Source organism: Cricetulus griseus, chromosome 3 (assembly GCF_003668045.3).
Source record: "Cricetulus griseus strain 17A/GY chromosome 3, alternate assembly CriGri-PICRH-1.0, whole genome shotgun sequence".
Lineage (NCBI taxonomy): Eukaryota > Metazoa > Chordata > Mammalia > Rodentia > Cricetidae > Cricetulus > Cricetulus griseus.
The window spans coordinates 208,791,250-208,814,422 of record NC_048596.1 but is presented as its reverse complement, the minus strand read 5'-3'; the positions used below and the strand labels follow the sequence as shown (position 1 = coordinate 208,814,422).

General features: G+C 43.0%; 1 protein-coding gene and 1 long non-coding RNA gene across 6 annotated transcripts in view; one reads left to right on the top strand and one right to left on the bottom strand.

Annotated features, from left to right (window-relative positions):
* Window positions 1-448: 448 nt before the first annotated feature.
* On the bottom strand, window positions 449-17,018 carry LOC103163316. The gene is made up of 6 exons (XR_003483334.2): window positions 16,653-17,018; window positions 9,831-9,964; window positions 8,826-8,971; window positions 3,842-3,989; window positions 2,557-2,629; window positions 449-859 (listed from the first exon to the last, which is right to left on the bottom strand). It is a non-coding gene; the product is annotated as an uncharacterized LOC103163316 (long non-coding RNA).
* The window catches only part of Zeb1 (zinc finger E-box binding homeobox 1), a 161,195-nt gene continuing 154,388 nt past the window's right edge, over window positions 16,367-23,173 (top strand). For 2 of the 5 annotated variants that reach the window (XM_027405465.2, XM_027405463.2), the window contains exon 1: window positions 16,367-16,478. In XM_027405465.2, the coding sequence (XP_027261266.1) occupies window positions 16,421-16,478 (58 nt within the window). In that variant the 5' untranslated portion in view covers window positions 16,367-16,420. The remainder of the gene's footprint in view (window positions 16,479-23,173) is intronic. The other 3 variants (XM_027405467.2, XM_027405468.2, XM_035442771.1) reach the window with 3 other exon arrangements.

Sequence of the window (23,173 nt, the reverse complement as noted above, 5' to 3'; positions counted from 1 at the left end):
TTGATACAAAAGGAATCACTATAATTATTACCTCTTGGCTTCATATACAATATAAGGACTTTGTGTTGTTTTTCAAGACAGGCTTTCTCCGTGTAGCTTTGGAACCTGTCCTGGAACTAGCTCTTGTAGACCATGCTGGACTCAAACTTACAGAGATCCATCTGCCTCTGCCTCCCAAGTGCTGGGATTAAAGGAGGGCACTACAGCTGTCCAGCAGGACTTTTTTTTTTTTTAAAGATGGGGTCCCACTATATACCCCAGGTTATCTTTAATCCATTATCCCCCCTACCTCAGCCTCCATAATGCTTGTATTACAAGCCTGAACTCCCACCCCTGACTAACAGCATCTGTCATGTTTCAGGAGATTTGATTACAGACTTCTCTCTCAGCTCTCAGTTCTCTCAGGTAGAGGCATGCACTCTGAAATACCTATTTGTGACACTCTGCATCTCCAAAATTCCAAAGATATTCTGTCATGAGTACTAACATTCATGAGTAACAGAGACTCCTTCCCATTCTACATAGTATACTAGCAACAGTGAGCCGCCATTTTTGTTGTTGTTTTGCTTTATTGGGTCATGTTAAAGATGCTTATTTTATTCATAAAAGAAAAAAACAAATCTTTTCTTCCTTGGTTCTGGGATGTAACATATGAGTGCAATGTGCATGGTGCTGAAATATAATGGGAAGTCGTGTGTTGTGGGCAATTCATCTGGAAAGGACCCTTCGAAGCTTTTGCACTTCCTCTTCTGTGATGTTGGGTTAGTCTGTGCTTGCAGACACTGTGATCAGCTGCTACAGCATCCTCCAATCAGGTTCCTCTTCTGACACCCACCACAGTGAGGTAGCTATGGTGCATCTGTTTATTATAGGCAGATGCTCTCATGACTACAACGGGAGCTATTACCCATAGACAGTATGTAGTCTGAGAGATAGGTGTCAAACAATAAACTGTAAAACAGGTGTTCAAAACTTGGGCTGAGTGATGAGAGACCAGAATAAATGGAAGATGAAGAGAGGTAAAAGGAGGGACATTATAGGGTTGTCCTCACAAGGAAATCATTATAGCAGGAAGGTATGTATTATATTTCTGAAATTGTTCCACTAGACAAGAATTAAGTAAGAGTATTCATTTAAAATATTTTGGTGGTGCTGTGGAATTGAACCCAGGCCCTTCTGCATGTTAAGTGCCCCACCACTGAGCTACACCACAGGCCTAAAGTTTTGTATATCATGAGAACATGTTTGGAAACAAACATACAGCCATTACTCAATAAAGTATCTCTGTTCCTATTTTTATCTGAATATTTATACATTGTGCTTTGGAATCTAATTCTGGGTGTGACTGAGTTTAAGTTACAACAGAATTAAAGACAGGATTTGCAGCCATGAAAGGAAGAGCAGATGGGAGTGGCAGAGGGGAGAGGGTCTTCCTTTGCTTCCCTCACTTCCCCCCCTACACTCTAGACACAGGATACACATGATCACCGAGTAACTGCAGGAAGCAGCTTGCTGCCTCATCAGGAACATGGCTGCAATCGTTCTCTAGTTAGGTCCAAATGACTGAGTTGCCAGGTGAACTGTGTTGGTGGCAAACTCATTTTCCCTCACCTCCAGCACCCTTTCTCAGAGATCAAGCAATTTTCCTGGGTAATGAACTGTGGCTGCTATCAAGTGGCCTGGAAATTAAGAGGTCCAAAGTGTCTTCCTAGTCCTTGTTTCCTTTTGGCAGCAGGGGACCTCTTGCTGCTACACCACCGATCTGTACATTCCCAGGCCAGACCCGGGAGGGATGAGAAAGCAAGTGGAATTCAGCGAACACTTTTCTAGCTAATGGCCATCACACTCTGCACTCGGTGTCTGTCGGTTAGATGATTATCTCCAGTCTGCTCTTCGGCAATGGAAGGAGCAGATGGAATCAGAACATGCTGTGAGCCAGCACCTTCTCCAAAAAAACGTGGCCTTAGGCTTTGATTTGCACTGATAACACACCCAAAGTCCAGGGAAAGTGAGTGAGTATAAGGGAACACAAACTTACAATAAACTAGGCAGTACAAAATTAACAAAAATATTTCAAAGCTATGTACTTTAAAAATTTAATATGTCTTTCATAATAATAAAAGAATATGTCTTCCATAAAAAGAAAAAGGAAATACCTATAATAAATTCACTTCATTAGCTCAGGAGAATATTTTTTTCATGTGGTCAATGTTTTTCATCATTTTTAGTGACAATATGAGTAATTTCTTCTACTAAGCATTTTGTTATTTATAAAGTTTATGCTAAACATTTGATGCTTTATATGTTCAAACATTACTTTTTGGCATTTGCTAAAAATGTTTCAAGTTTGCTAGTGAAAATACCTGCCAGAAAACTTCCATATTGTATGCCATTTTAAGAAAAAAAAACATAGATATTTATTGGTAATTTAAGCTACTAAAAGAAAAAGGTATTTGTTGAACAACTAACTCAATACAAGGGAAGTGACTAAGCTACACAAGTGTTTACATTTAAAAAATATAAATTTTAGGTTGAAATAGATAAACATACCCTTACCCAGAGATGACTTTATCATCAATAAAGTGAGGTTTCTGAAGATGAAACAATTATTCGAACCCACGCCGTAATTCTGTGGAATAGCAAATAAAGACCTAAAAATAAGGCTCTTTATGGGCACTTTTCATGATTTATAACAATACCACATAAAGTATCCTAATAAGAAAAATATTATCAAGTTCAACTGCATTTAAGAATTAAATTTAAGAATATTGTCTTAGTTAGGGTTTCTATTGCTGTTATGATAAAAACCCTATGACCAAAGGTAACTCAGGGAAGAAAAGGTTTCATTTCTCATTATGACTTGTTACTCCATCACTGAGGGAAGCCTGGGCAGGAACTTGGGACAGGAACCTGGAGGGACCTCAGAGGAGCTCTGCTTAGTGGCTTGCTCAGCCTGCTTTCTTATACATCCCAGGACTGCTATCTGCCGGGGGTGGGGGGCACATGACCGCTCAATGGGCTGGGCCCTCCCACTTCAGTCACCAATTAAGAAAATGTACTATAGGCTATTTCCTATAACCAAATCTTATGGAGGCATTTTCTCAGTTGAGAGTCTCTCTTTCCCAACAACTCTTGACTTATGTCAAGATGGCAATAAACTAATCAGGACAAATAATCTGGCCAAAGTTTAGGCAGATCATTGATGAGACAAATGGCCATACACAGAAATCAAACTGGAACCCTACTGAGTAGCAAACAAACATAGTGCTTGAAGGTGCATTGCAGGCTGTTGGGGGGCAGTCATCAACAATCCTGTACAACCACATTGCCAACATGCCAGGCAAGATGTGCCACTGGTGTAATAGTGCCATGACTGTTGAGGAGATGACAGACTGCTGATTGGATTTGAGGCCCATGCTATAGGAGAAAATGCACTGTACTGCCAATCTGGTCAAGACTCAATGGCTGGAGGGGTAACTGACTACTGTTGTTTTGCTAAATGGGCATATATTCTCAGCCTTGACCAGAGAAGCTTCTCTTTGCAGTGAGTGCCGAGACTCACAGCTGTTCAAGGTACTGAGATTAAGCGAAAGTTGAGTGCTTAGCTTTAAACAGGGTATTTATATCACCCTCCTCTAAGGCCTGAGAACATCAAGGAAGGGAGGGTAGAAAAAACGTAAGAGTCTGATGATGGGGAGAAAGACTGGGAAGCTCTACTTTCTGGACACAGACACAGCTACTGCAATCACAAACTCAAGCCACCGCAGATGCCTTCACTGTGCATACATAATACTGGCCCTGCCAACAGTCCTGGATGGAAGAGGTGTTTCTGTGGCCTTACCCCTCCTTGGGGAACTACTGGCTATTGACAGAAGCTGTGGAAGAGACTGTCACTTTTTTTTTTTTCAGTTGTGCACCCACTGGGAAGTCCAAAAGACTCCAGCAGAGAGTTCCACACCCATTGTCTTGCAGTGGCTAGATTCAGTGGGCTGAAAGACAAAAAAAAGACATGGATATAGAAAAATGCCCTATAAAGAGGAAGAGGGGGTTAGTGGGGATAGGAGGGAGACAGGAGAGAGAGAGGGGAGGTGAAAGTAATCAAAATACATTATGCATGTGTATGAGAATTGTCAAAGAAAACTTAATAAAAATAATAAAGTATTAGTCAGAAGCCAAAGCCAGTCCTCTGTGAAAACCTTCATAAAAATGGGTTAATTTCAAATTAATATCAGAGCAGAGGAGGTGGTTCATGGGCAGAGTACTTGCCTGACATTAGAAAGAATCCAAGTTTGGTCTCTAGTATTATAAACAACAATAACAAAAGCCTCTATGTGTGAATTAATTTAATGCAGAGTACACTGTTCACATAGGTTCTTGTCCCATCTCAATATTTTCTACCTGTGCTGGGTAATTTTGATGTCAGTTTGACACAAGGTAATGGCCTCAGGAAAGAAGGAATCTTTATCAAGAAAATGCCTCCATAGGTCAGGCCTGTAAGCATGTCTGTAGGGCATTTTCTTGATGGATGATTGTGGTGGGGGCAGCCTATTCTGGTAGTGTCTCCCCTGGGCTGGTGGTTCTGGGTACTATAAGAAAGCAGACTGGATTTTCTGTAAAAGCAGGGGCAAGTCTGTAAGCAACACTCCTCCCTAGCCTCTGCTTCAGTTCCCACCTCCAGGTCTGTGATCTGTTTGAGTTCAAGCCCTCAGTGATAGACTGACCTGAGAATTGTAAGTTGAAATAAACCCTTTCCTCTCCAGGTTAGCTTGGTCATGGTGTTTTATCATAGCAATAAAAATCGAACTACAACACCATCCTTTATAAAATAACAAGGAATTCATATGCTTCCAGCCATTGTAAATAAGATCCCACCTTAGAAAAAAAATTTAATCATGGTGAGACTTTCTCATATACATCACATAGAAACACAATCCTTCTCAAAAGCCATACCTTTATAAAACAGTTCACTGGAGAGATGGCTCATCCATTAAAAGGCAGGCTTGCAATTAAAAATAAGAGTTTGTTTCCCAGTACCTACACTGTCTCTCCCCTTTAAGCTGGGCATGGTAGTTTATGCCTTTAATCTAAGCAGTCTGGTGGCAGAGGCAGGCAGATCTCTGTGAGTTCAAGGCCAGTCTGATCAACATATCAAGTTCTAGGATAGCCAGAGCTACATTATAGAGAGAGAATGGCAAAAGGGGAGAGCAAACATGTTCATTCCCATTTATTAATTCATTACAGGATGAAGGATATTTTTTCATAAAATTACCAAAACCCAAACCAAAACAAAAACTGTACAGTAGCAGTTTTTATTCTTTACCAAATAAAACATTATTAGTAATTTAAACTTTCAAAAATATGTGACAGTCCATTTATCAATTGTGGAATGTTATAGTCCAGTAAAAAAAATACAAAGGTCATGTAGACCTAAGGGAAAATTTGACTGGAAAGTAAAATCAGTGTAGTAGTAAATGTAGCAGTAAATGTTTATGCACATTCCCAAATTAATATTGTTATAATTACGTAACCTGCTCATGTATAAAAGATTTAATACAATCTTTAATCACACAATTTGGGCTAAAAAAAATCTTGGTTTCCTCTAAGCACTGTAAAGTGATGCTGTGGTTGTATGTATCTCAGTGACTCTATGTACCTCTTTGCAGACTATCCACCTTCATGCACAGCAGGGAAACAATGAAACAGGTACAGTGAGATGGAAGAGTTCCTATAGCTCCATCCCTACACTTGGGATCTAAAAAACAGCAACAAAAACCCTCTTATCTTTATAAATTACTCATTTTGTGTCAGTTCATTCAAACTGGTGTCTGTGAAATTCAAATCAAGAAATAAAATTCAGAGTTTCTCTTACAGACTTTAACTTATAGATGGATAGTTAAGTTCCACATGCCACCTCACCATCTGCACTATTGATGGTGCCTTTTGTCTTAGAACGAGTCTACTGCCTGGAGATGCTGTTCCGTCAACAGCACACCCCTTGAAAGTCAACTGCATCTCCAGACAACGTTCCAGCTAAAGCTCACCAGGTTAGCTTGCTGTCCCTTTTGCTCTCAATGTAATCATTCCACCTGTCACTGAGGAGATGTTTTTCTCAGGGGTTAAGAATTTGCTTTTAGCCTTGGGGAAGAAAGCACTTTGTACAAATTCCACCAGACTAGGCCTTTAAGTGTTTTATTAGCACTGAAAAGATTTAATCTTTGTGAACTTGATGTTTTTGTTGTGACCTTTCATTTGCAGTTTACCAAGTGCTAGACTCCAATTCAAACTTACATATACTGCTCCATTGCTCCCCTGCTCCCCTTGTTCTTCACAAAAGCTTATTAAGCAGTGAGTCACCAGTAATGAGAATGTCCACTCTCCCATTGCACAGATGCCAGCTTAAGCGTCACAAATGGAAAAAAAAAAAAAAACTCAGAGCAAGAGAAGAGATTGGTAGCCTGGCGATGATGGCGCAGGCCTTTAATCCCAGCACTCGGGAGGCAGAGGCAGGCGGATCTCTGTGAGTTCTAGGCCAGCCTGGTCTCCAGAGTGAGTGCCAGGATAGGTTCAAAGCTACACAGAAAAACCCTGTCTCAAAAAACAAAACAAAACAAAACAAAAACAAAAACAAAAACAAAAACAAAAAAGGGAAGAGATTGGTGCAAAAAACAAAAATAAAAAAAACTAAAAGCACATGTAGTAATAGGATATTAGGCTCTGTCTCCAGCACCACAAGGGGAAAGAAGAATGTTTGTGTACATGTTCAGGGTCATGGCTGCAGCAATTGTACTACCTTGCAGAGGTCACTGCTATGGAATATTATTTTTAAGATGTGTTACATTTTTTCCCATAGAATGTTTGTTTAATGATGCAAAGATGTATTGTATTCTTTTATGTGGCATTTGTTTAACTCTGTGAAGCTGTGTTACTTTGCCTGTCTAAAAAGTTGATTGGTCTAATAAAGAGCTGAATGGCCAATAGCAAGACAGGAGAGGGTTAGGCAGGGCTGCCAGGTAGAGAGAATAAATTGAAGAAGAATGAGAAGATGGAGGAGTGAGAAAAGGAGGAAACGAAGACATCAGGGGCCAGTCACCCAACAATACATGAAGCCACAGAATAAGAAGTAAAGAGAGGTACATAGAATAGAGAAAGATAAAAGTCCAGAGGCAAAAGATAGGTGGATAATTTAAGAAAATCTGGCTAGAAACAAGCTAAGCTAAGCATGTGCATTCATAAGAATAAGCCTCCATGTATTTTTTGGGAGCTGAGTGCCAGGCCCCCAAAGAGCAGAGTGAGAGTAAAACAAAACCAACTACAGGTCACTAGTTTGCTCCCCGCACGAACTTTGAACAGCTCACAATGATCTGTAACTCAGGTTCCAGGGACTCTGACACCTTCTGCTCACCACAATCATCTGCACTCATGTAAATATATGTGCCCACACCCACATAATTTGAAATAAAATAAAACAAAAACCTGTAGCCAGATAAGGCATTTAGGAGTATATGGAAGAATGATCTGTGAGGGAGATCCATCTGTGAGGGAGACTGCTTTCTGGTCCTAGAAACTCCAATGCACCTGACATGCACAGATACTTTTTAGCCCAGAAACAAGCAAACAAACAAAAAATCCAAATCTACCTTCTTGGAAGCAGAACAGGAACCTAGAAGACAGCATATCTCAAAGGGATAGGAGTGGCACTCTGTGTTAGAACAAAAATAACAGCCACAAAACAGCAATAATCAATGGGTACATTCGGGGATCCTATTAAATACGTGTTCAGGGAGCATATATATTTTGAGGGTCTGTCATGGTGGAGAGGCCTTATTAAAGAGCTGGCAACACCACAAGAATATGCAGCTTGGTGCAATTTTTAGTAATACTGACAACAGAGGAAATATTAACAATGCTTAACTTGTAACACAGCTACACACTTGTTAATACCATCTGGGAATGCTGACCCTGCCCGAGATTCCTTGGGATCCTCATGGTATGTGTGCATCCACATGGCTATTCCTTCTTGAATCCCTTCTTACATGCTTATTCTAAAGAAAATGCTAGGGTTCTCTTACTGTTCATCCTGCTCATTTTTATTTTCCCCTCTTGAACTACTAATTAACATCTTGTATAATGCAGTCCTCTTAAGAGCCAAGGCAATGTCCTCTACTTACTTTAATATAATGTCCCACATTCTCATAGTATCATTCACACAATCTGTCTCCTACTCACACACCTACACAGCCTCATCTAGAACCAGAACACCTTATAGTCAAAACCTCACTTCTATGGTTTTACCTCTAGAAGAGCTATGCTTTCATCCTGGGATTTTTCATATTCTGTTATTTTCACCCTTAATTCTCTCTGCTCCACTTGACTTCTGACAAACTCCATCATTTCCAATACAGACATCTTCTACCTTAGTCAGTATCTCCTATGTATAACCATGCCTCCCTGTCATTTTTGTATTATTGCTTTTGACAAATCTGCTTCTCCCACAATCTGTAAGTTTCTTGAAGTCAGGGACTGTGCTAGATATTTATAGATCCATGCTGTATCTATCTCATAAAATGCTCTCAGGAACAGAAACTGAAAAAAGTAATTAATATTTAATTATTAAAGATTCCTATGTGCCATAAAAAGTAATGACTAATTAGCACAATACTGGAAAGCTGCATAGAAATTAAAGTTAAAGATGAACAAGTTAATAAATACTTGTTTCTTGATCACAAAACTTTAAACATATATTACTCTGCCTCCCAAAGTTAACCTGTGAATACATTAGTCATGTGACAAAGGGGACATAAAGTTACAGGTGGAAGTGAACTTACCAGATAATCTTAAAGTAGGGAGGCAGCTGGAATGATTCAGGCAGGGCTAAGTTCATCACAGAAACATCCACCTTGTGGGTTAGATGAGCAGAACAGAGGACCAGTGAGCAGGTCATTGGAACAAGGCTCTGCAGATGTTGGTGAGTCTGGAGACAGAGAAAGAGGCCTGCCAGCTAAGGACTATGAGTGGCCTTCAAAGCTGGACAAGACAAAGAAATGTTCTCCCCTAAAACTTTCTGATTCCCCCAATCCTGCCAAAACGTCAATAAAGAATAATTTAGCCTTGTGGCATCCATTTTGGACTTCTGTCTTCCAGGATGATAAACTATTGAATGTGGTTTCAATTCATTGGTGGGCCAGATTTTCACAGCAGCCAAGAGAATAAAAATATACCCACACTAAGCAGGAGTGATGCTGGCTGAGTATCAACACAACTTCTGATGATGGTGGCTTATCCTTGGTCTCTCTCTCTCTCTCTCTCTCTCTCTCTCTCTCTCTCTCTCTCTCTCTCTCTCTTCTTGGAAATCTGGGGCTGATTGTGGTATTTCAGTATCAAGAACCCTGCTCCTTCACTTGGGTTCTGCCTTCCTTTTGGAGCCTGGCATGGCAGGTCTGATTTCAACCAACAGGGGGAAGTACAAGAATGGTGAGTCATTTCCTTAGAAGACTGTCCCCAGTGCTGCACACACCACTTCAACTTCTATCACACTAGTCACAACTAGTAGCATGGTGGCACCTAGGCCCATGCAAGGAGGGAAGAAGTAAAGTCATTATTGCAAATAGCCATGTGGTAAAAACAGACAGTTCTGCCATTAAAAGTATTCTGTCATTATGAAACTTAACTTTGTCTCATGTACACACAGACTCTGGTTTAAATTACTATTTTGAAGTTGTCTCACCTAGATTTTAGATAAGGATAGAGCCTTCATTCTACAGTTATTGAATAATTAGTGTCTGCCAGATTTTGCCTGAAGAACATGCATTAGGATAACACAAGATACTTACCTCACATTCAAATTTTAATGTAGAATCAATGGGACCGGTACTCTTTGTTGACAAGGTTGAATACAATTTCTAATTCCCACTTACATATTACTCAGGGTCCTTGGCAGGAAGCAGATGGCACCTTCAAAGGATAACTGAAGAGAGTTTAATGAGGAGAGTTCTTACAAAGGTGGAGACAACTTTAAAGGGAAGGGACAGAGAATGACAGAGAATCTAATCGTGACATCTCTAGGCCTGAAGGTACAAGGGAGATAAGCAGTTTCTAGAACTTGGCTACAAGACACAGGTATCTGGCAGGAGCTGCAGGCCCTAGTAGATGAAGCTGCAGTCACAGGGAGGGAGTAAATATTCTGGACTCTTTCCTTCCTTTGATCTTTTGCCAATGCTTCCCAAACTGGCCTAAACCAAACAGACTCGGAGGGCGAAGGAGCCTGAGTGATGCAGTCCACAGAAGCCAGCCTCTCAGAGCAGGGTCAGGCAAGAGACTGGGTTTAACCAGTTGGAAGAGTACTCATCATGCAAACAAGCAGGACGTCTCAGAGTTGGAACAATTTTTAAAAACCTTGACCTAAAAGATAAAGGGAAAGGATCCAAACAGAGCTATGTCAGACCTGGGACAAAGAAAGACAGAGGAAGAGAATGATTAAAAAGTAAAATAGTGGGTGGGGCACAGTGTGTGGCCACATTATATAAGATAAAGGAAAGCAGCAAAAGAACAGAAGCAAGGAGGTGAAAAGATGAGCAAGGTCAGACCAGGGCTTGGGGTTGTGGATCTAACTGAACATGGGATTTTTCTATCACAAACTTTTTCATATGACCTGAACATGGTGGTGAAAGATTTAAAACAGGCTACTATTTTTCCTTTTAGCTTTAGCTACATATGCTTCAAGGGGTAAATACTGGCAGTGTCTGTAACTGAGACTATGGGTTACAGAAAGCCAGGGGTGTAAGCCAAACAACAGATGCACTCTGTAACAAAATCAGTCAGCTGCTCAGAAAAGTCAAGATGGCAAACAAAGAAAGAGACTGAAACAAAGGGGCAAAGACAGAAATGCAAACCGAATGCCAGACCCCAATACTGTACTAAGTACACTCCGCTTGTAACCATTTGTTCATACTGGGCTCTCTGGTGTCAATCACCTGGGAATTGACAGCATGCCACTCTTGTTCACACATGATATCAATCAAGAATATCTTCTCTAGGAGCTACTGTTGTGTTAGTTTTTAGAGATGATCATGGACATTCTGCAAATATCTCCCCAAATAAATTTATGCTTCTATATCTGATGTTTTGAAAAAATGCTACTTATGTTCAACAGCCCCACCTGTTAACAGTTCATCGACTTCTACTAAAAGCAGAAGCCTTGTCAGAGAGAAATTTTGTGGGTGCAGTGCATAGTAAAAATTACCTGGAGGCATGAGGAAAACGTGTTTCCCTTCATCACCTCCAAGGAGGCTTGATTAGAGAAGTTGGCATGGGTCCTGAGGAGGACTGTTGGTTTTGTTTTTGTTTTTGTTTTTTTGTTTTTGTTTTTTGATTTTTCGAGGCAGAGTTTCTCTGTGTAGCTTTGGAGCCTATCCTGGCACTCGCTCTGGAGACCAGGCTGGCCTTGAACTCACAGAGATCCACCTGCCTCTGCCTCTGCCTCCTGAGTGCTGAGATTAAAGGCGTGCGCCACCAACGCCCTGCGAGGACTGTTGGTTAAGCATTGCTCTGGGACCTGGCTGAAGAATCTGGATGAACTGCAGCAGTGAGGTGACCACCACCTTCCTTTGATACATTGTGAACAGCAAATCCAGTGTCACGTGAGCCATTACAGAGAAGCAGCGCAGCTGGGTCTTGGCATTCTTTACATGCATCCTGGTCAGTATAGAGTTATTTGAGAAAAGGGAAAATGACCCCCACCTGAATGGCTTGTAGTGCATTTTCTTGATTGATGACTGATGTGAGAAGGCCCAGCCCACTGTGGACAGTGTCATCCCTAGGCTGGAGGTCCTGGGTACTATTAGGAAGCAGGCTAAGCAAGCCATGATGAACAAGCCAGTAAGCAGCACCCCTTTATGGACTCTGCAACAGTTCCTACCTCCAGATCCTTACGCTGGCTTCCTTCAGTAGAATATGATCTGAGAGTTGTAAGCTTGAATAAACCCTTTCTTCCCCTGTGGTGGTTTGAATAAGAATGTCACCCATTCGCTCATCTATTTGAATTTTTAATCACCAGGGAGTGGAACTATTTGAGAAGGATTAGGAGGTGTGGGTTTTTAGGAGGAGATATGTCACTGAAAATGTATTTTAAGGTTAAAAAGGCAAGCCAGGCCTTTTAGTGTCTCATCTTCTCTGCCTGCTGTCTGTGAACCCGCATGTAAAGCTCTCAGCTATTGCACTAGCATCCTGTTTGCCTGCTTCCCACCATGATGATCATGGATTAATCGTCTGAAACTGTGAGCAAGCCCTCTGTGCTAAATGCCTTCTTTATTAAAAATTGCCTTGGTCATGGCGTCTCTTCACAGCAATGGAACAGTAACTAATCATCATCCAAGCTATATCATAGTGTTTATCATAGCAGTAGAAACCCTAGCTAAGACAATGTGAGTACACTCTTGCCACTTCAAAGGTCCAATGTGAAGAGGCACTGAATGGAGAGGTGGCACTGACACAGGTGCCTTCCATAAGACTACCTGATATTTATGTTTGATGAGGTCTAGGGAATTTAGTCATGCTTCTAAACACACTTGGAAAGTGAGATGCCCTTGATGTAGAACACCTGATTCAAACATCAAAACAGTAATTTATCAGACTTTATCCTAAATAATATATGAACCTTATGTAAAAGCAAGTACATGCAAAGAGAATCAAACATTTGGAGGAAAAATTTAGAATTGAAAATATTCCATTCATTTACATTTTTTCCAGTAAAGTTTGAAAATATAGTAATCTTTTTTTTACAGGATTTCTTGCTCAACATATACAATCCTAGTGTTCAAAGCAGTGTTAACATTCCATTAACACATGAATAAAGGCACATACTGAAGGCATGTTCTGTGATATATCACAGTCACTCAAATAAGACATGAAGCATGTTAAATTCACACTAGTCTTCTTACCTCAATTATCTAAACTCTTGTTAATTTGAGACAGGGTTTCCTGTAGCCCAGGCTGGCCTGGAATTCAGTATATAGCCTAGGGTGATCTTGAACCTCCGATTTTCCTTCCTCCACCTCCCAAGTGCTGGATTTGATTTAAATCTTAATAGGTATTTTCTTCATAAGTTGGTTCCAAAGATTTTTTTCCCAGTTTTTTGATTAAAATATAGCTATCAGACAAGAATCAAGTTTAAAGCAGTACTTTATATTCTGAGACTTATTTCTGTCTGTTCTTTCTAGTACAGATTTTAAATATCCTCAATAATATTGTGAAACTATGAATAGAAGTCAACTATTTACTTTGTAAATTATCAGAGGCTTTTGTAAAAGTTAAACTGTATTAAATTTGGCTTACCAGTATTTCCTGGGAATATTTTAAAAATAGAACTGAGCAGAAGTAATTATTTAGGGAAAAGGAAAATGATAGTGGAGAGATTAAGATCAAGATTAGCATGGACATGAATGGCAACTATTGTGTTTCACATACACCTAAGAACATGATTAAGTAAGACACACAATCTTCATTGTCAAGAACAGGTTCAGAAAACTTAGACAAAACTTATCTCAGAAATATTTATTAAACATCTACTAGGTGGTTAGGCAGGCACTTTGCTAGGTGTTGAGGATACAGAAATAGCAAGCCCAGGGAAAGGTTTACTGTTCCCCACAGTTAATACCTCCCACCACCACACACACTAAATCAGTAACCACAGAAGAAACAAAGTATCTTGTGCTATTTGTTTTCGTGTGCCTATGGCTGTTAGCTGAAGAACACAGAAGGGTTTACAAGCCAGAAAAAGAACTGGATGTGTGACACCTCCCAAGTTTAAGGGAAGGTAAAACATGCAGTAGAGTAAATCTTATATATTTTTTTTCCTTTTGGCCGGAAACAAGGTGAGTGTAAAAAAGTGGAAACTATATAAGTTCTGGTATAAGACAAAAGTTTATGATCTGATTTAGAGATCAGCTGAGGCCTGGTCATGGCTCACTCTTGTGATGCCAGCTACTCTTGATGCTAAAGCAGGGGCTCCCAAGCGCAAGGGCCCAGCCACAGGTGATCCAAGGCCACAAACCCAAGGGTACCATTCTGACTCACAGGTGTTTTTGGTTAACATGGTACTGAGGAAAAGAAGCACTGCCTGTTTTTACAAAGATCAAGAAAAAGTCTATTTTTGCCATGAGTACAGATCTGATGTGCAAAGAACATGTGTAATCCCATCATTCAGACACAATAAATGTGGGAAGGTTTTCATCTATAGTTAGCACTTTTAAGATTACCACGTGCGCTCAGAGATGACCTATAGTCCGTGATGGTAAGATTTCTTTATTCAGGAAAACACCAGAGCAAAACACAGGCCAGAGCAAGCTTACAGGAACCAAGCTAGCCTGGCTAGAGAGAAGGGGGCCAAGGTCTCCACGTGCAGCCCTTAAGAATCTTCCCGCCCAGATCCCAGGTCCACCTGGCACCTGTCCAGTTGCTATTGGGCGGGGCTAGGGTGTCTCCCTACATAGCACTTTTTAATTACTGGACTTTGGCTGTACACTTAACTTCAGTTTAATGACTTTTTTGTTTATTTTTGTTTTTTCGAGACAGGGTTTCTCTGTAGCTTTGGAGGCTGTCCTGGAACTAGCTCTTGTAGACCAGGCTGGTCTTGAACTCACAGAGATACACCTGCCTCTACCTCCCTAGTGCTGGGTTAAAGGTGTGCCCCACCAACAGCTGGCTAATGACTCTCTTAACACTGGGGGTTGGAGGGTGTTTTTTGGGAGTAGACAGACTCTCACTAAACAGAGTTGGTCTGAGACTTGTGACCTTCCTGTCTCTACCTCCCATAAGCATAGACTGCTGGTATATGTCACCATGACTAGTCACACAATATCCTGCCTCTGGCACGGCAAAATCTGTTGGCAGAAATTTATCAAGAAGCTTTCATGCATCAGCACTGTGCTGGTTTAGTATATTATTCCTTATACTCCAAGGCATGTTTCAGTTGTTTCTATCCACAACTCTCCCATTTATACACTAACATTTAATAATTACATATTTGAAATAATGGCTTAGGTCATTTATCTCATAAAGTTGCCCCATACAATTCCCCCTTTAAAAGGGGTGGGAAACAGGGAGAGAAAGGTAAATTTACTTTTCTTGTTTCTTAATTAAATCATTTGAAGTGGGAAGGCCCATTTCTAGCCCAGATCTTTCTTTTCTTTGTTTTTTTTTTTTTGGGGGGGGGGGTGTTTCAAGATAGGGTTTCTCCGTGTAGCTTTGGAGCCTATCCTGGCACTCTCTCTGTAGACCAGGCTGGCCTCGAACTCACGGAGAGCCGGCTGCCTCCGCCTCCCAAGTGCTGGGATTAAAGGCGTGACCCACCAACGCCTGTCGAGAAAGGTAAACTTAAATCCTAATTACTGAAGACGAGAATCAAGGCATTTTGGGTCTTGTACAAAGTCACGGACTTCAGGTAAAAATCAGCCTCAGCTTTGCTTTTAGCCTCGAGGACACTGTACTGCTCAGATGTGTGTGTGTGTGAAACTCTAGCTATTTTGAGGCAGAGCTCCACTGTAGTGCAGGCTGGCCTCGAACACTTGGCCATCCTCCTGCCTCACACTCTCTCTCTCTCTGGCACTTGGGATTAATACGTTTTCCAGGACTGCTCTCCTAGGGTGCTTATGCCTCAAGGGCGAGTCTCAAGGCCCACAGCCTGGCCACCCTGGGACCCCTGCAGGGCGGGGTAGGCAAGGTGACAGCAGGTGAGGTAGGCGCGGATGAGGAAGTGAGCCTGGCACCGTGCGGGGATTACTCATGCTGCTTTCCTGAGAGCGGAATTTCTCGCCTCCTTCTCTGTCCAGATGAAGTTCAACCCAACTGCTGTCACTTCCCGTCCGGGTAGGCCGGGGAAACCCGCGCGTCTGTGGGAGGGGAGGGGAGTCAGGCAGAACTGGCCAGGTAGCTCGCCGCGCGTCCACGCTGCCCACGTCCCCGGCGCGCACGCGCGGCTCGCCGCGCCGACAGCTGGAGCGCGCGGCATCCGAGGAGTGCGCACCCGTCCGCGGGGGTCTGCGCGCGGGTGTGGCCCACGCCGCCAGCTCCACCTGGTCCACGAGGCCACCCTGTCGCCTCCCGGCCCGGTCCCCGGGGTGTCAGCACCCTCCTCTGTCACCCCATCACACCTGAGCAAAACTTTTCCCTCGCCTCCCCAATTCAAACTCCGCAGCGTCCGAAGCTGCCGCAAACCGCCCCGGCCCTAGCAACAAGGTTCCGGCCGTAGAGCGAGCGCCGCTAGGTGTTAGGAAGGTGATGTCGTAAAGCCGCGAGTGTCGTAAACCAGGTGCGGTGGGGAGGGGGAGGGGTGGAGGCGGCGGGTGTGGGGGGGGGAAGGGGAGGGAGGGAGGGAGGGAGGAGGGGGAGGAGGTGACTCGAGCATTTAGACACAAGCGAGAGGATCATGGCGGATGGCCCCAGGTGTAAGCGCAGAAAGCAGGCGAACCCGCGGCGCAATAACGGTGAGTGGCGGAGGGGCCCGGCGCGGCGGCGGGCAGCGGGCGGCCGGGCGAGGGGCGCTGGGCCGAGCGGGCCGGGGGCGGCGGCGGGGCCGGGCCGAGTGGAGTGGGAAAGTAAAGTAGTGCGCCCCGCTGCCGCCGCCGCCGCGGCCGCCGTCCTGGACCGTTATGTCTTACCTGCCTCTGCGCCTAGCGGCTCGCGCGGCCGCCGGGGACCGTTAGCCGCGCCGCATCCCGCCGCCGCGCCCGGCCACTTTTCCGCCCGCGGGTGGAGCGGCTGTTGCTTCTTTCCGCACTTTCTCCACTCTTGCCGCCCCTCGGCGTCTCCCCGCGCGCGATCCTCCCTCCGCGCAGGCCGCGGCGGCGGGGAACAAACTTGCGGCGGGCGGGCGGGCGCGCGGGCTGCGGGGCGGGCGGGCGGGAGAGGACGGGCGGCCGCGGGCCGGTTGCGTGTCGGCTGCGTGTCGGCCGTGCGCGCGTGTGCGCGGGAGCGGGCGCTGCGCGCCGGGTCGGGCGCCCGCGGTAAAGTTGCGCCTCGCGCGCTCGCGGGCTGGCGGGCGGGCGGGCGGGGATGGGGACGCGCGGGGACGCCGCTAGCCGGGCGCTCGCGGGGCTGGAAGTCGGCGCGTGCGGTGACCGTCGTGGGCTGAGCAGGGTCGGGCGGCTCCTAGCTGCTGCTGCCGTGGGGCGAGCGTGTGCGTGGACTCGCCGCCTGCCGCTCGCCGCCGGGAAGCAGCACAAGACTGGTCGGGACGCCCGGGCAGCCCGAGTCCCCGCGGGCACGGGGCTGTGTGCATGCGCCTGGCTTTGACTCTTTCGGTTTGGGGAAGTTGTTACCTGGGCCGGACGCGCGAGCCGAGGGCAGATAATGGGAGTTGGGCTGGCGCTCGGGGTCGCGAGTGGGGCGGGTGGGGGAGGGGGCGGGCGGCCCGACGGGCGCACGGGGCTGCGGCTGGCGGTGCAGCTGCGCGGGGTATTGATTTGCGCGAATGTGCCAGGGAAATACTCCTTGGCCTGGCTGCAGAGTTTTTTGTTGTTGTTGTTGTTGTTAGTGGTGGTGGTCTTTTTGTTTTTGTTTTGTTTTTTAAGAAAGAGGGAAAGCCACAGGCACCAGGAGAGAGCGCGACACCCGGACCTGTATCGGTGGGTGCATCGTGGGCTCTCCCAGCGTGGGGAGGCGAAAGAGTTGCTGGATGGTGCCTCTCCTAGGCGAGTGTGTGCTCTCGGCTCGCGGCGCGGACAGCCGTCTGCTCTTGGTCATTGTCTGGACAGTCCCTGCGGCGGCGGCCCGGGGGGATGCCCCCGCCCGGGTACCTGTGTGTGGTGATGGGCGGCCACAGCCCTGTGCTGCTGTGGCCGCTGCTATATAAGGAATTCCTCGTGCCTTTCGCACCCGGTGGCTCCGTGGGGCTCCCGCGGGGCGTTAAACGACGAGGGTTTTTTTGTTTTGTTTTGTTTTTTAAGAATGGGGGAATAAATGCGCCCCTGATGGCATCGATGTGGCGTCCGGAGAACTAGGAAATCCTGTTTAAGTGGCAACCCTGGCGCGCCCCCCGCGCCCCACCCCCGCCTGGTCTGTCTTGCTCCCTCCCCTCCGGGATGCCAAACGCCAGGTTTTGTAACCTTTCCTGGCAATTTTAGATTTTGTGTGGGATTTCCTGTCTAGAAACAGATAGGAAGATTTTAGGCTGTTCCAAAGAGGTTTCCTCTCTGTTGTAAACACATTTTGAATATATCTGTGCCTACATTAAAATCCCCGCTGCCATGAATGATTTTTCAGTTGTTCAGAAAAACGTTGCGTTTCAGAGAAGCCTGTTCGTTCAGAGGGAAAGGTGTGTAGCGTCATTGTGGAGAGGTGACTGGTTGTGGCAAGGACCCGAGCACAGGCTACTGCAATTGTAATTTCCTGCTTCTAGCGTCAAATAGTGTCTGTTCTACATTGAGCTGTTGCCGCTATTGCTGATGTGGCTTTATGAAAGGTAAGTTGGTTAGAAAAGGGCTGTTCGTTGACCTTACCTTATTTAAAATGTTGATCGCCAGAGAAAGGGGCTTTTCTTGTTGCTGACGACATGTGTGTGACATGTGAGTCTGAACCACCCAGCGTCTGTGCAGCTGCTGTAAACATGTTTACCTGAACAGGAAAGAATGGATTTTTCTCCTAGAGATCCTGTGATATTAATATCACACACATAAGGCATATCAACAGATGACTTAAGGGTGAAAAGCTATCCCGAAAGGTGCTTGAAATCAACAGGAAAGAGATTCTTGATCGCTGCAGCAAATGGCAACTTGTGCAGGTAGAAAAAAGATGGTGTTTAGTTTTCTCCTGCATGTATGTCAGCCCCCTCCTGTTTGCCGCCTTCCTTCTCAGGGGAGGGATTTATTTACCACGTTTGCTGTCAGTGTTCTTCCTTTGTGTTTAATATTAGAAAAACAGATTTGGGGCTCTTGAGCCTGAAATGTCTTGACTGCAGTATGCATTACTCCGAGAAAACAAAAGGTGTGTGAGATAGCGCTGTGCTACCACAGGTATCTTCCATTTTCATCACTTTTGGCTCTCTCTTTGTATTTCTTTTTGTTCTCTAATGCTTTCATCCATCGCTGACCGTTGCAGCCATGCTGTTTGATTTAGCTGCTATTTTTGCAAATTTAAAATGAAGTTATATGCATTGTGTTGTGAAATCTGGGAATAGGTGCTGACTGATATTTCTTAGCAACGCAGTCATATTTAAGTTGCAGTTGTTTGGGGAGAGAATTATCTGGAAAGATATTAACTCTTAAATTTTATTTAAATGAATAAATAGTGGTGTATACAGTAGGAGATAGTAATAGAGATATTTTGTTATTTATGTATAGATTATATTTGTATTCAATTTTTGAAATAAGGTATATAGATTTTACAGCTAAGCCAGCAGCAAAACATTTTTATTTCCTTCCTAGAATGTGTCTGCAGGCTAGGATACTGATGACAGCATCAAAAACTATAACTTAACAAGGGTGTAGCAATTGAGCAGGTTTGGCTAGATCATCAAACCTTCTGTGGGGACAATATGGTAATGATGCTAGCCATCTAAAGGAATGGCATTACAGTTGCTAAAATTGATTTTTCTGTTTATAGTTTAATGCTTTGTTGTATTTAGAAATATTTCTCTTTCCCAAAGTTCTATTCTATGTGATGTTTTCCTTCCCCCTTTTTATTGTTGACAAATGAGCTCTGGCTCCCAGTGACTACATGCTGACTAATTCACCTTAGATGGAATAGCAGGCACATACCTTTCTATCATTAGCACCATTTCTTCTTGCTGTCTTTGGAAACCACCAGTAGAGGATGCTAACAAAAACGACTATTGGTGCAGCATCTTAACCGTCTTGGTCTTCTGTGCTGATCGTGAATCTTCTGTGTCCTTCTGAGTCTTTAAAACAAGCCTAAGTGTCTTCTAGTTTACCGACACTAGAAAGAGGTAGGGATGTGTTCACATGAATGTATTTACAGATTTAAGCTTCAGAATCTTGAAATTGGTGCTTTTTAGTATTTGCTAAAGCACTTATATTAAAAAGTTTGGTTTTAGACTTGAACAAGAAAATGCAGTGGTTACATATATTTATTTTGCATACTTACCACCATACTTTAAAACCTTTTGTTGTTCTGGTTCAAAGTAGGAGTCTTGAAAAACACATTTTCAAATATTAAAGATGTCCATGGTTAGAAGATGCCTATGGTTAAAGAAATTCCAGTTAAGAGATTGACAGTACTATGGTGCTACCCATAGCTTGCATAAACTTAAGACTGTAGATGGGTTGGGTGACTAAAGTAGATGCTAGTTATTTGTTGTTTGGTTGTAGGCTTTGATTTTATCCTCTGTCCTGTAAGTCCCCTTGTTAATGGTGGCCCCTTCTCATACCATGCATAGTAGCTTTTTAGTGAAGAATCCGGTAGCATATTAACTTTGAATTTACCAGTTATAAATTAAGAAATACAAGTTTTTAACAATTTATTAATTTATTATTATATTCAAATAACTACTACTCTAAGCAAACCATGTATACTGAAACGATGACTCTGGCTTACAAATAGTGCGTGAAGTGTAAAGTATTTAGTTATGTTATTGTTTTGTGTTCATCCATATATTTATGTGAGTACAACTATAACCCTTAAGCCTTTCCCTGTCTGTTTTAATGGTAGTTCTAGAAATGCACTGTGGCCCTGCCATATGCAGTAGTCACACTGTTTGTCTTGAATTAAGTAGGATTTACCTGACTTGTCAGGTAAGTCTTTGTGAACTTCCTATGGATTGTGTTTGTAAACACTGCTTTTCATTGCTGACAGGTATCTCTTTAATTTGGTACTGTCCTACTTCATGAGATCTCCATGAATAAGTATAATTCATTTTTTTTCATGAATTAAGGAACTTACTGGAGTTTACAATGTATGAAATTCGAGCATGAAGCAAAACGTCACAAGTATATTGTAAACTGAAAGCATAAGTCATTTGGTTAGATGACCCTGCTATAAAAGCATGAGGAATAACTATTTTTGTTTTGTTACTTTGTCTAGCCTTCATTTTTTTTAAAGTCAAGTACACCTCTATGTTTATAATTTTAGTGGTTTTGAAATATGAGAAAGTTGTATCAGGAAAATTTCTTAAATGTTCTAAAATAATTATCACAGTGATTTTTTGCCTCTTTTTCTTTCTCCTTTGTAAATCACTTCTAAGCATGTGACTAGAGTCAGATGTAAACATAGATGCAGTATGGTGTGTGGTTATACTGCTAGCTGCTCTTAAGTACTTATATTGAATTGCAGTGATAGGAGAAGATCTGAATTCATGTGCAGAAGCACAGTGAGGCTACAGGATGTCATGAACACAGAAAGAACACTGAAGATTGCAGTAGTTCATATGCTTTGCAGCATGACTGTTAATCTGTTGTTCATGTCTCATAGAGATGCAAGCTAAAATAAAAATTCCTGTGGAAAGAAAATTCAGACAGTTTAAATTAGAAAAGCACCCTCATTGGGGTATATGATAAAATTACTTTCAAAATTATCCTTTGGAAAGGTAGACATTGTACATACTTCTAGGTAATCATGTTATAAACATAAATTATATGTATTATATGTAAAAGTTTTAGTGCACTGTAGTTAAGAATTCAGAGGAGTGGCCCAGTTAACACATAGCAAATATATCTGTTTGTACAGCAGTTTCTGAGGAGGAATGTGAAGTTTTATAACAGGTAAATCTGATCTTTTTGTAGGCATTACCAGGGGAATCATCTTTCCTTTGTATGAGACAGTGTTTTGAGTATTGCATTTCTAAAGGAAGCATCCTTTTTTAAAAAATTATTTTATTTTAAATTATGCATGTCTCTGTATAGGTATATACATGTGTATACAGGTGCCCTAGGAGGCCAGAGGGATTGGGTCCTCTGGAGTTGGCATTACAGGCAGTTGTGAGCTCTTGATGTGGATGCAGGACTGACTGAACATGGGTCTTCTGGAGAGCAGTGAGCACTGTTAACTGCTGAGCCATCTCTACAGCCCCAAAAGGCAGCAGTCCTGGGACATCAGTTTTACTACATAAAGATTCCCCATGTAGAGAGGGCATGTCTGTCTGAGTTTTAAACTTAATAGAGGTGAAGTATACTATTCTTAACCTGAAAGCAAATTACTGATAATATCATAGAATTTATTTATTTATGTATTTATTATTGTTTTGGAGACTGAATCTGGGGCCTCATGCATATTCTGCCATACTCTACCACTGAATTATATCCCTACTCTTTTTAAAGTTTTTAAATTAAAGACAGTGGCTCATTAAGTTGTCCTGGATGGCGTTTAACTTGTGGGCCCTCTGCTTCAGCTCTCTAAGCATCTAGGATTATAGTTGCCAGATCAGCAAGTGCTCTTAACCTCCAAGCCCTCTCTCCAGTTCCCTCTACCTTGTTTTTGAGAGAAGTCTCTCACTGAATCTGGGGTTTACCAATTAATTAGTCTGCCTGGCCTGGGAGCCCTAGGGACACCCTCCCCCAACCCCACCTCTCCACTGTTTGGATTACAGGCATTTCTGACTTTTATATGTGTGTTGGGTATCCAAACTCAGGTTGTCACAGACAAGTACAACTGAATTAACCATCTTCCCAGCCCACATTTTAGTTATTTCAAATACTCTTAATTGTAGCTTTCTTTTAATGAAATGGGTACCCCCTTCAGATATTTCCATTACTGTTCATGGTCACTAGCATAAATTTGATTTCTCTGTTCATGAATCCATGAATTATTTGAACTCATAGTGTGGGGGCTTGTTACTATTGTTAAATAGATAATATTCAGAGTGTAATTACCTTGATGATTTAAAATTAATCATTCTAATGAAATTTTACACTTTCATTTGAACTTCTGGGATTGAAAACACAGTGCTGACTGACCAATCACTTGACTACTGAACTACACCCCATCCTAACATTCTGATTTTAATGTGAAGGATTGTTTTACTCAGAATCATTTTTTCAGAAAACTGATGCAGATAAAGTGATATTTGAGATGCTTTGGTGGAAACTACAGAGAGACTTGAACATGTACAGTGCAGTTCCAGACTGATCTGTAATGTGTGGATAGTGTAAGTGAAATCCTTCATGGAGTAGGTGTCAGAACCTGGGCTTAAGTTAACCTTGCTCTCTGGGGAATTCTACAATGGACTGTG